Source organism: Etheostoma cragini, chromosome 3, assembly GCF_013103735.1.
Source record: "Etheostoma cragini isolate CJK2018 chromosome 3, CSU_Ecrag_1.0, whole genome shotgun sequence".
Classification (NCBI taxonomy): domain Eukaryota; kingdom Metazoa; phylum Chordata; class Actinopteri; order Perciformes; family Percidae; genus Etheostoma; species Etheostoma cragini.
In genome coordinates, this window is record NC_048409.1 from 10,608,883 (window position 1) to 10,621,248 (window position 12,366).

General features: G+C 38.3%; 1 protein-coding gene across 11 annotated transcripts in view; it reads right to left on the reverse strand.

Annotated features, from left to right (window-relative positions):
* Positions 1-1,516: 1,516 nt before the first annotated feature.
* LOC117941800 (muscleblind-like protein 1) overlaps positions 1,517-12,366 on the reverse strand; it is a 65,810-nt gene continuing 54,960 nt past the window's right edge. For 4 of the 11 annotated variants that reach the window (XM_034866940.1, XM_034866946.1, XM_034866939.1 and 1 more), the window contains 6 exons: positions 9,045-9,098; positions 8,036-8,186; positions 7,299-7,334; positions 6,533-6,612; positions 6,149-6,222; positions 1,517-5,578 (listed from right to left, as the gene is read on the reverse strand). In XM_034866940.1, the coding sequence (XP_034722831.1) occupies positions 6,166-6,222; positions 6,533-6,612; positions 7,299-7,334; positions 8,036-8,186; positions 9,045-9,098 (378 nt within the window). In that variant the 3' untranslated portion in view covers positions 1,517-5,578; positions 6,149-6,165. The remainder of the gene's footprint in view (positions 5,579-6,148; positions 6,223-6,532; positions 6,613-7,298; positions 7,335-8,035; positions 8,187-9,044; positions 9,099-12,366) is intronic. The other 7 variants (XM_034866949.1, XM_034866943.1, XM_034866947.1 and 4 more) reach the window with 4 other exon arrangements.

The following is a 12,366-nucleotide window of genomic DNA, read 5'->3' on the forward strand; positions in this document are numbered from 1 at the left end:
AGCTCAGAGATGTTTTAGAAAGCCGTATTTTCGATGCTAAAATGACTGATTATTTACATGTTCTGGTGGGTTTAGCAAATGCACTTTTACGTTTTAAAATAGGATATTAATCTTAAACAGAAAGGTCTTCATCCTTATAAATCCTTTCCATAATGTTGTCAGACACTTAGAATATTAATCTGTGTCTGTCAGTAGCAAAACGAGCACTTTCAAGGTAAATACAAGCTGGACAATTATTCTATTAACTTCCATTGTAGCTTGTTTCTCTGCTGCCGACTGCAGCGATCTTGTTTAATACTGGGTCCATGTCAAAGGAAACTCTTTCCTCAATAGTTTTTATTGTGTCCAATACTCAATGAGCTGTTGCAGAAACAAGCCTGAAGCAGTAAAGCAAAAGCTGTCAGATAAATGTAGTTCAGTAAACACTATAACATTCCCCTCTGAGGTGTAGTGGAGTACAAGTATGAAGTAGCAGCAGGTGGGATTCTAGGATCAGACCCTTAGGGGGCTCAGCCCCTAATGAGAACAGCTCTAGGTCTAGTGTACCCATTTAAGTTTTACAACAACAAAAACATGACGTTCTTTGAAGGTATAGATGCTTCTGAGCTGAAAATGTCCCCCGGAATTTGTCTGACAAATCTGGACACCTTATCACACGGCCGCATGAGCTGTTTGATGTCGCACATCAAAGTAGTGCTTTGTTCCTGTTAGAGATTTTGTTGAAAATGGCACAGGTAATTACAAAAAGTGGTGTGTATGTCCCTCACCCTCTCTCTCCTACATCCACAATCGTCCTGACTCTTCAGCTTCCTTTTACCACCAGGGGAGGCTGATCATGTCGGGGTGGTACGGGGACAAGATGGGGTAACTGCAGAAATGGTCGGTTGTATTCAAACCTTCTTCTGTAAATGTAACATATAATTGAAACAATGCACAATACATGCAATTTCGCTCCCATTGACTCAGTATTGCATGCGCCACTGCGTTGTGTAGAAAAAACTTGGAAAACACATTTTGTACAATAGCAGCCGAAGCGTAGCCTAGCGGACGCGCGTGCGTACGGATGGTTGACTCTGTAACAGCACTTAGCCACATATAAACACAGTTTAACATTAGAACGGGGCCATCGGCCAAATCTTAGGTCCTTATATCAATGTAGCTAGCCGCATCTGTGAAAATATAACCGGATACCAATTTGTATCAAGAAAGAAACTAGAAATACTTACTTTATTTAGTCACGTAGCCTATGGCAATATGTAATTCCTTTTTATTTTCATTTACATGTTGGCTTATTCAAAAGATTAATAAAACTAATCTACGAGATGTATTTTTAAAGCTTAATGGCTCAGTGGTGTGTTTTCCTCCTTAAAGTCTTGACCACAAAGGAAATATGTGTAGGCTATTTTCAGAAATGTACGTGGAGCTCTTACTTTAATTGGACAAAACAACATTTAGGAACAATCCCTATCACTCTATATGTAAATAGGAAAAAATATGTCTTAAACTAATCCATCAGTTCATTTGTACATTTTTATTACATTTTTTATTCATAACAGCAATAATCAAATATAGCAATGCAGGCCCCATGAAGAGAAATGTGCCAAGAACAATATTCCCTTAACCACACTAATCCATCAACGTTGGCACATCACAGCTCAGGTTTTATTAGCTACATTCATGACTTCAATTATGACATGATGTTGTAGTTAATACATCCACAGCAAACCAATCCTATAGGGTACAGTTTCCCACCTCTATTTCATTTCTGGTTTCTTTGCACACCTTTCAGTCTGATGAGATTATATTGTATGGCTTTAGACTTTAACAATCCGAGGTTTTCACTACAGGTGCATTCCAGAGGTGGCCAGTATGCAAACATGACACATCCTTTCAGGGGGCCCGGAGCAGTAAAACAAGCAAAAACAAACTGCAGCAGAAGACAGAATACATCATATTAGCACTACGAGCAGAGAAAACAAACAAGAAACGCTTTCATTATATCATAAACGTAAGCATGCGTGCTTGTAGGAGATGAGAGATGACAAAAATGATCAGGACACAATTTCAAATAACCAATTCAATGACCAAACCACAAAACAGTGTTTCAATCTGAAATGATTCCTAGATTCTGCCTGATGTTGAATTACATTCCTGTTTGGTCAGTTTCATCTACCATAAGCACAGCTTACATAAACATAAAGAACATACTTATAGCTATGGTGTTTGTGTTGCATGTACTCTCCAAGTGGTAAAACTTTAGTGAGTATATTCTCAGGAATCTCTCTTTTTTTTAAATAAACACTATTCTATTTTTGTATTTTATATATGTTTTATTCCATTACATTGATAGAATATTGTATACTGTAAATACATCTTTCTGTGTAACATGTTTTCTTATTCAATATTACTGTCGTGATGTTTTTTTTTTTTTAAACTGTATATGTATTTCCTTTAACATGCATTCTTCTCTGCGTGGAGGAAGGAGACAGGACGAGTTGTGATTGGTTGGGCCTGGGAGGGCGCGGCCATGACACACAGACCTGTCAATACAGGCAGGGTTAGGGGACCAGACAAACCCAGTCAGGCTCTTACGCTGGAGGCTAGTGGACGCCTCCTCCAGAAGGTTACCTGGCAAACTACAAGCTGCTGACAAAAAAGAAGAGCAACACTTGGCCTTTTCTGAAACAGGTCGGAGAGTGAGAACTCAGTGCCCTTTTAATGCAAGCAATTTTGTTCAGCCTTTCATAAGATTTTTTTTGTTTTGTTATCCTAGCAAAATTCCTTGTCATTACAGACACTTTTTTTTATTATTCAAAATAAGATCTCAATATACATGATTCTCTCTTTTTTGACTATGTACAGAAGTGCAAAAAAGTCAACCTTTATCACCTTTATCGCCTCAACATTCCCCTCCCCACCCATGTTGTTTGCAGTTGGCTAAGTAAGACATGAGTGTGCAGACTCAGTTCCCCACTCGCCACGTTCACGTGACCCCGCCAGCAACGCCCCCAAAAAGTGATCAAATATGCAGCTTGTTTTCCAACATGGCCCAATTTCCAGGGAGAGTAAAAATACTAAAACAATAGTTACTATTTGAAATGGATACAGTAGAAAATAACATCTTTAGTCTAAACATCTAAGAATTTATAATAGACTTTTTTTTCATCTTATATGACTAGATACAAACCTTACAATCGTTAAAATATTACTCGGTTATTGGCGACGGTTGCCACAGTGACAACTTAGCCTCTCTGTTCTATAATTTCATCACTGTTAGATACTCATATAAAACATCTTTGTTCAAAGAACACAAAAGGACTAGAGAAATGAACAATATGCATACAGTTCAACAATATGCATAACGTAGAAAATATTGAGTTTACAATCATAATCATATTAAAATCAACATTACATGGAATTTCAGGAAACTGTGCATGAGGAACACACAAACACATCCTTTTTTTTAAAACCTTATATTCATTATAAGAACTATAAATATAATGAGCAAAACTCAAAATCCAAACTAAATATCAAAATATCCAGACAAAATCAAGTAAAACACTCCTCATCTAAAACAAAAAAAACACAAGAAAGTTAAGAAAACACTGACAAAAAAGTGACATTTACATAGTGCTCTGTGTGTGTTAATATGGTGTGGATTAGGCAACTGGATGGTTCAAAATGGCATGTTGCTTTGTGCTGACCCGATGGTTCATTCTAAGGCTTTGGATGAGTAATACAATCGTTTATTTTTGCCACTTTCCCCGTACTATCCACCAATGAAATATGCCTGAAGAACACCCAGAGCACAAAAAAGACAAAGTATTCTAGAGATCTACTCTATACACCCGATCCGACTTTGCCGCCGCTTTTACAACCCACACATTTTAGAAATGTAGTCCCACTAGTCTACCCACAATTTCTAGTAACAGTGACACAAAAAGACTTTGGCTGACTATCCGAAAAAACAGCTCTCAAATAGACGTACTTAACAAATATTCTTAAATAAGTCAGACTATATATACACACAACACTGAATCTAGTTTGACAATCTGCTCTAAAATATGCATAACCATTCAAATGAAGAATAAATCAATCATACAAATCTGTCACCAGTTGCACCGTCGATTCTGTCTCACAGCAGTTTGGATACCAACTGATCGCCCTGTTGTTTCAAAGCTATTCATTAAAATATCATCATGAGCAGAGTCTTTGGTCACTTGTACATGCCAACGCCTCCAATACAACTCATCTGACTTTTGGAGTCAAAAGACTTAAAGACGCAATAGGTAAGACTCATAAAACTAACTGTCATATTTGCTGAAACTGAGACTATGTTTAAGTGGAACTACATGAAGCAGGTAATTAAACAAAAAACTAATCCGGCTCCTCTGGCACCAGCTACAGCCTGTAGTGCGATTTGCAAAAGTCCACTGCTTCCTGTTCAGATGCACCAATCAGGGCCATGGGAGGGTGGGGGGGTGTCTAACTGCGTGTCAATCTCTGCTCATGCACACGCATTCATTCTCCCTTGTAGAAGGAAGGGTTTAGGAGACCATTTTGGAATTTAGCAGAAAGGGGGGCAGGGACTGAGAAGATGTTGATGTTCAAATTGTTTGGCTAAATCCTGGATCTTCCCAATCCTAGCATAAATCCAGTTGTTTCCTGTCTAAACAATTGAGAAGAAAATAACAAAAAGTGATTCATTCAGCAGATTTGATTAAAGAAGACAATCTTGGGAAGGTAATCTAATCAGCAGTGGTGCTATTAGGGATCACAGGTAATGACAGGTCACAACATTGGACACTACATGCTGTCCAAGAAAGAAAATAGATTATTAAATTGATTTAAATATTAAAGGGATTTGTTGAGTTTAACACTTTGTAGAACTGCTTTAATACAATTCAGATGATGATTGAGATGTATGGCACTTTACAGAAATGCCTGTAAGGTTAAAGACATGTGCTTCAGAGATAGAAAGGTAGGCTACAAAGGTTTGAAAGACACCTCACAGACATTCAGTTGCTATTTTGCCTCTGAGTGCACTCACAAGATTTCCCTTATTACTGGTTCAACAAAATAAAAACATAAACCAAATCTTTGTGCATGCATATGTGATTCAGTCAGATCATTCGTTCACCTCAAATGAAATACAAGGTGCACCTTTGTGTAAACAAATGAACACATTATGCTCAAAGACCACCAACCAATAAACAAACTCACAGCACAAGTCATGATTCTTGATCAATGGACGTACCAATCCAGTCGATTCGTTTTTTTAGACGACTGCTCCACTCGTTTACCTCACGTTAACATTCAAAGTGTATCCGGTGTATAAAGGTAAATGGCCTCCACAGAGTAAAAGGCAGTCTTTAATGCAAATGATGTTCTTTTCTGTTGTTGTGTTATAGTGTGCGTGAAGAACACATGAAAACAATCCTGACAAACTGGGCCTCCTATGTTAACATGCAGTTTTATCCCAAACCGATCCATTTGGTTATCCTTTTTGCTCGTGATGTTACAGGCATGAATGGTGACCGCTAATCTTAGACTCAACACCAGCACGCTCCAGTTCCATCTGGAAAGAAGACAGAGCAAAAAGAAAGAGAGGAAAACAAATGTGAAGGGAGAGGACATGCTTAGTTTAGACGTTTAGACGATTTCACATCACGAGCGAGACTAAATGTCAATATAAGACAATTCTACAAAACCCTGTATCATGTTTTATGGCAAAGGTTGTTTTTTTTTACGTAAAAGGCCAACCTTTTTTTTCTCCAATGCATAACTCCCTGTAAAACTACAAATTCTCTTTTTGTACTAATCAGTTTTTGTACGGATAATATTTTGTGATAACTGGTGTTCTTTAGAGGTGTGGACTTTTTAAACTTTGGACAGCCAGGCTAGCTGCTTTCCCTTGTTCCCAGTCTTTGTGCTAAGCTAAGCTAACCGCCTGCTGCCTGTAGCATATAAGAGGGGGCAAATAAGCATTTATCCCAAAAAGGTGAACTCTTCCTTTATATTCTACATTACTTAAATAATAAAGTGGGTGGTAGAGATTGATCATATAATAATAAGAATAATAATAAGTAGAAGATTTCAGATTTGCAAGAGTGTGAGATGTTGGGTGAGAAAGAGGTGCAGTACATACTGTTCTGATTGAGACTCCTACATCTGGGTCACATACTTGTGACTAGTCAGATGGTCTGCAGATATCATAGGAATCTGATAGAGAGGGGGAAAGACAGAAATAGAGGGCAAGAAATAAACAGGGAGACAAAGAAGGAGGGGGACGGAGACATTAGTTGAAATGAGGACAAACAGCACTTGATTGATTGTATAAAGCTACACTATATAAACAATCCCAGTGTCAGATGCTCTGAAAAGCTAGCAGAGATCAGAGATGAGCCTTGTGCACCATTCATGCATTTTTCATTAAGAGGCACATGGGAATCATAAGATTAAAAAATCTAACAGATACTGAGAGAGAGAGAGGGAGAGAGAGAGAGAGAGAGAGAGAGAGAGGGGAGCAAACCTGATTGGCTGTTGCAGTTGCAAAGGGAACACTTGCAGATGTGGTGGCTGCAGACACATTAGCACCGTGCATCATGGGTACTTAGAGGGAGAGATCACACAGGCAGGTGAACCAGAGCAGTCTTAAAGCTTTTAATGTCAATATGTCATGTGTACATCTGTCTATGGAACATTGATGTGAAAATTGATAGATTTAAATAGCTTTAAGTAAAAAACTATAACTTATATAATAATGTTTTACTGGGTAGCTAATTGGCTGTTTTTCAACTCCCTAAAAAGGAAAATAACAATAAACTATGGCTACAACTCAAAAAATAATCTTACAACAACTGCTACATGTACCACTTGTTCCACTACCAACAATAACCCCTTATATGTGTATAGTATGTATAACCAGACAGTATAATGAGGCGATCTAGAGGTTAGAGAGCTTGACACGGAAGTCTAACGAAGCAAGGGGATTTAACTGCAACAAGCATTAGGTGACAGGACTGTGGCAGAGCAAAAAGGGGTTCATTCCATACCACAAAGATGTATTGCAGAGTTAAAAAAACACATAACTTCCAATTTAAATGACAGTTAAAGTACTAATCAAAATTTCCAATACACAGCCACACTGTCGGCTGCGTTGAAAAGAGGTTACATATGCCATTTTGGGTTCATTTCAAAGTCTAAATTCACATACTGGAGAACGTGCTCCCATAATGTGGTGAGTTGAATGAGACAGGAGAGACTATAATGAATCAGTAAGGAAAGCTGGCACCTACCAACACTTGTTGCAGGTGTCATGCACAATATCGAGCCTGCCCATCATGCATTGCAACAGGGAGTAGAGTGAATTGGGAGGAAAAGAAATCAACAGAAACCAATTACAATTGTTATAAAGTCAGACACATTGGATTGAACCTGAACATGAGGAGATTGTGCTTGGAATATGTTAACCTGTTGGCTTCAACATAATGGTTATACAGCTGATGTGTACCAATAGTGTTTGTTATTAAGACAGAACAGAATACACATAATAATCATTCCTTTGCACACAACACAGCTGCTGCATACATACCACAGCATATGTGTGATACATAAAGCTCTGGTTCTCAACTCTCACTGCTCCATTAACTGGAAGGGGGAATTCAAAACTACCATGAGAGGTCCTATTTTCCTTCCAGCAGCCTAACAGCTGTTTTCTCAGGGGTAGCTTTGAATGACCTGCTTCCAGTTTTCAAACAATTTAATTTAAGCCGTTAAAAATTAATATATTATAGATTACCATTATTATAGATACAAAAACCAATGTTAACCCAATGTCAATTGCTAAGATAATATATTAAACACATATACATGCAGAAAAGAGCAGTCAGTAGCTTTAAAAAACAAATAACAAACCTCTGACACTAAACCTACACCGCACGCTTTACATACATGTGCGATTTAATCCATGCAAACGTTTCCATTGTGTGCCCAACAACGAAATCAAACAGGTTAAAGAAGGCTCAGGCCTTACCTGATGGTATGAAGGCAGCCTGCTGCTGAAACTGCATGTTGGCCAGGGCCTGTTGGTACTGAAACACACCAGCATTGAACATTGTGGTGGCACCGTTGGCTTTTTCAAGTGCAGGTCTCTTTGGTAAAGGAGGCAAGACGGAAGGGAGCCCCTGGAGAGGGGACAACACCAAAACAAAGGGATGGGAGTGAGGGAAACCAAAAGGATGGTAGCAGTGACATTCAGGACAGAGAGAAGAAAGAATTTAATTAGAAGATAAAGTTGCCCCTTTCAGACAGCTTTTACAAACACTGGCAAGCAAGCAGTGGACTGCACTACCTCTGTCAGAGCAAGTCAGGACACTGGTGCTAGCTGACAAACTGTGACATCTATCTTGCTAGTGACAACAAAAAATATGTCCTCAGCACAATGTCATGAACCTTGTGAAATGATTTGGAAAAAACAAATCAGTACATAAAAACTGTTTCTTTGCAGGCTAAGGCAAAACTACATCTATCTGTAACAATAACTACAATGACAGCTATGATACTAGTTATTGTATTGATTGCCGGACCATCAACAAGAAGGATGTAGTTGGGGAAGGCTCCATGAGAGTAGTACACTATAAGCCGTGTTAAAACACCTCTTCAACATTTACACATGCAATAAGGGAAAGGACAGAATCATGCAAACTACCATACGTTTCTTTTTAAACTAAAAAATTACATTTTCATGCCGCCAATTATTTGCTTTTGAGATGCACTTAAGGTGATGAACTGACCACTGACAGTGGAAATGTAGGGATTTTTTTTAAAGGCCTTTTCTTTTTTGGTCCCTGATGATTTGAATCAAGATTCAAATGGGATACCGGTAATTATTTAAAAGAAAAAAGCCAAATGTAAGTAACAAAACTGATGGATACAATCAGTTCATCACCCCTCAGTGTTTGCTCACTTTGTTGTAGAACTACATAGGTATATCTACTACACCACAGCTACATGCCAAGCTAAAAGGTGAAAGGTCATAGTACCACGTCAAAAGTTGCGTCGAGGGGTCGCTTCAGTGATTTGACAGCCGACTGAGTCTTACATAGCAGGCAGCGAGCACATGATGGCAATGGGCCAATGGGGTTCAAGCGCATTAACATAAACCAGCAAGCGAAGGTGCATCATGGGGGCAGCAGTGCAGTGTGGGTTGGTAAGAAAAAAACAAAGAACAAAAAAAACAAAAAAACAAATAAAAACAAATCATTGGAATGCAATATACAACAACAACAAGACTAGGGCATGCACATTAATGGCTGGAGGGTTACTGAAAAGATTTTTGGCCTTGACGGAGTTTATTGTCAGAAGAACATTCTGTTTCAATTAACCAGATATGTTAAAATTGTATTTAATACCAATCCTAGTTTATTGTACAGACACACACTATGAATATTGTGTCATATCTGTTCTCCGTGGTACTGTGTTTACTTGGTAACTGGGCTATGGCAACGGTTGCCCTGGAACTAAACCATATTAACAGGTTAACTTGATCCTTACCCGGGGACACTTTCTAACCCAGCTCCTAAACTGTAGCTGAAACTGTCATTTACATAATTTAAATATATGATGAAACACTGTTTTCACCAGCGTTCTGCAGCGGCACACTAGTCTGGCTATCACCAGACCACGCCAAACTCAATAGATTTGAGATTGAGCATCGGTCTGGGGACTTAGCTCTGTATTTTCTCTGCACAAGAGGCATGACCAATGGGCAGAGTTCAAACGACTCTGTATGCAATTGGAAAGTCCTTCAACCAATCAGACCAATGATCTGGGTGACACAGAAGCGACAGCAGTATCAACGGGTTTGCTGCGTTTTGGTGGCATTCGGTGCCCGCTATGTTGCATGTTGAAAGCTGGTTGGTCAAATCTCTATCGTCATAGTGTGAAACCCGCCACTGCCTTCCAGGTAGATAAGCCAGTTTTTGATTAATTCCTGGGAAAATGTGAACTGAAATAGGAGCATTATAAAGGGTTAGCAGGTTTCCACACTGAGCTGCTGGGCAAAATCAAATCGCCGGCAGAGTGGCCTGGGTTTTCCCAGATTTACCCAATGTCATTCTAAATTTGTTCATAAATCAGAATTATGAATAACTTTTGTTAAATTCTCACATTGATGTAGATATGATTTAAAATTATCCCTCCGGTTGTCCTCGGGTGAAGTTTGACCCATTTTCTATATCTGAAATTTGGGTGACAAAGAGTAACATGGATGGTGCTCTACCACGCTCTTCACAAGTAAAATACATGATCAGTTCCCTAATTTCCTTGAATTTGGTTGTTTTATTCAATATATAGAAATATATAGATAAAACGACGTAGAAAAATGTAAAAAACGTAAACAGTTGTTGTAAAGATCAACCAAAACATTTGAAAAAGTGACAAAAACTGGGATCCTGGGTGGCCCAGTGGCAGAGCGAGCGCCCATATAAAGAGGCTCAAAAAAAAAAGTGTCAAAAAACAACGACCAAAAAGTTGTTATTAAAAAAGAAAGTTGCTTGATGTTTGACGGGAAGACAACACAAGGGTTAACCAGATAAAGATGACCTGCTCTCACAGACGTGACGCATTTCCAAAGCACTTACGTGTGTGCTTTTAAATACACCAGACAACATTGGTTTCTCACCTTATTTATTGCTTTAATAAGAATACACTTAGAAACATCTATTAATCACTGACCTACTTAGCCAAAGTCTAGGTTTTGCTACCAAGGGTGAATGTGCATTTATTCTCATTCTCTGCTGCTTCTGTATTTTAAATACAGAGGCAGATAATAAAACAGTAATAAAATAAAACACAAACTCCTGATAATGTTCGCTTTGATTTGGCTGAAAGGACTTTAATTTGTGCTTCCAAATACACTAATAAAACATTGTACATTCACTTATGAATGTTTCCTCATAAAATTTGAATATAAAAAACAAATTAAGATAATTTAATCTAAGTCTGTGGCCACATTGCAAAATTTACATTTTGACCACCAACTGTCATTTCAAATGGCATACAAGCTGAATGGGCAAAGGAATAAATCTGCTCATGACATTTAGCATTTTAAAGAGAAGAGAGGGTAAAAAAGGGCAGATATTACTGATACTTTTGTTCCAATGTGGAGACAGATGGGATCGTATTGTGCCTAATTTGGTGTCAACGGGAAAGGTTAACCGAGATCAATCTCAGCCTCCTTTCTGGAATACCTGCTGCATAATGTCATCTACAGAATTTGACTGACCAAAACCTCATTGTGTCTCTATTTAGAAAGTTATAACTGCATCGCAGGAAAGAGTTTGAATAATGAACAGCAGTCTTTACAGATGTCTTTTCTGCAAAAATGTAACACACCGTTTGACTGTGAACAACCGCAAAAAAATATAAGACTACCCTTCCTGTTGTCCTCGGGTCAAATTTGAAAAAAACTTTCTACAATAAAACTACGACAAGAGAATGTTTAAAAAAAATGACAAATGTTGGTTGGGAAAACTACAAAAATGCAGGAAAAAAATCGAGATAAAGATTATTTTTTTAAACATTGTAAAAAAAAAGTGACCAAAAACATCGCCAAAGGTGACAAAAGCTTTTTTTTTAATTTAACAAAAATTTGGCCAAAACGTATTAAAAAAAGCGACTAAAAGTAGGACGAATTGACTAATACATAATAAACTTTAAAAAACGCTCCCAAACACTGACAAAGAATTTGTGGGGAAAAATCTGAATTAAATGACAAAAACATTGAGAAAAGTGTAGAAAAAGAACCACAACTTGTTGAATTTTAGACCCAGAAAAACCCAAAGTTGCACGGTCGACGGGAAGACAACACAAGGGCTAACAAAGCAGCAGAACAAGGAGGAGCAGGAGGAGGGGAACAGTACGCTCAGTCACATACGAGCATGATCGCTGCAGCCTGCTGCTAATAAAGCACACATCCACTCTGGGTCTTCTTAGTGCGTTTTGGGTCAGAGCTGAAGAGAGCATGAACACAGGAGACTGGATGTGTGCTTTGAGATTGAGTAAAAGCACAGGGTAGAAGGTGTTGACTCAAACAACTACATCCATAAGAAACTGGGAAATCAAGGACCAAATGAAAGAGTCTGTAGACAATATGTATACTCCATGTGCTCATGAGCAGGTCATATTGAATGAGCCCAACATTAGAAGAGCTTAATGATATATTTTAGGTCATCACGTGAGAAATCAAGTCTAACTTTTGGACCTATGTGTACTTTAATCTTACATGTTACAGTGGTGTGAAAAAGTGTTTGCCCCCTTCCTCATTTCCTGTTCCTTTGCATGTTTGTCACACTTAATTGTTTC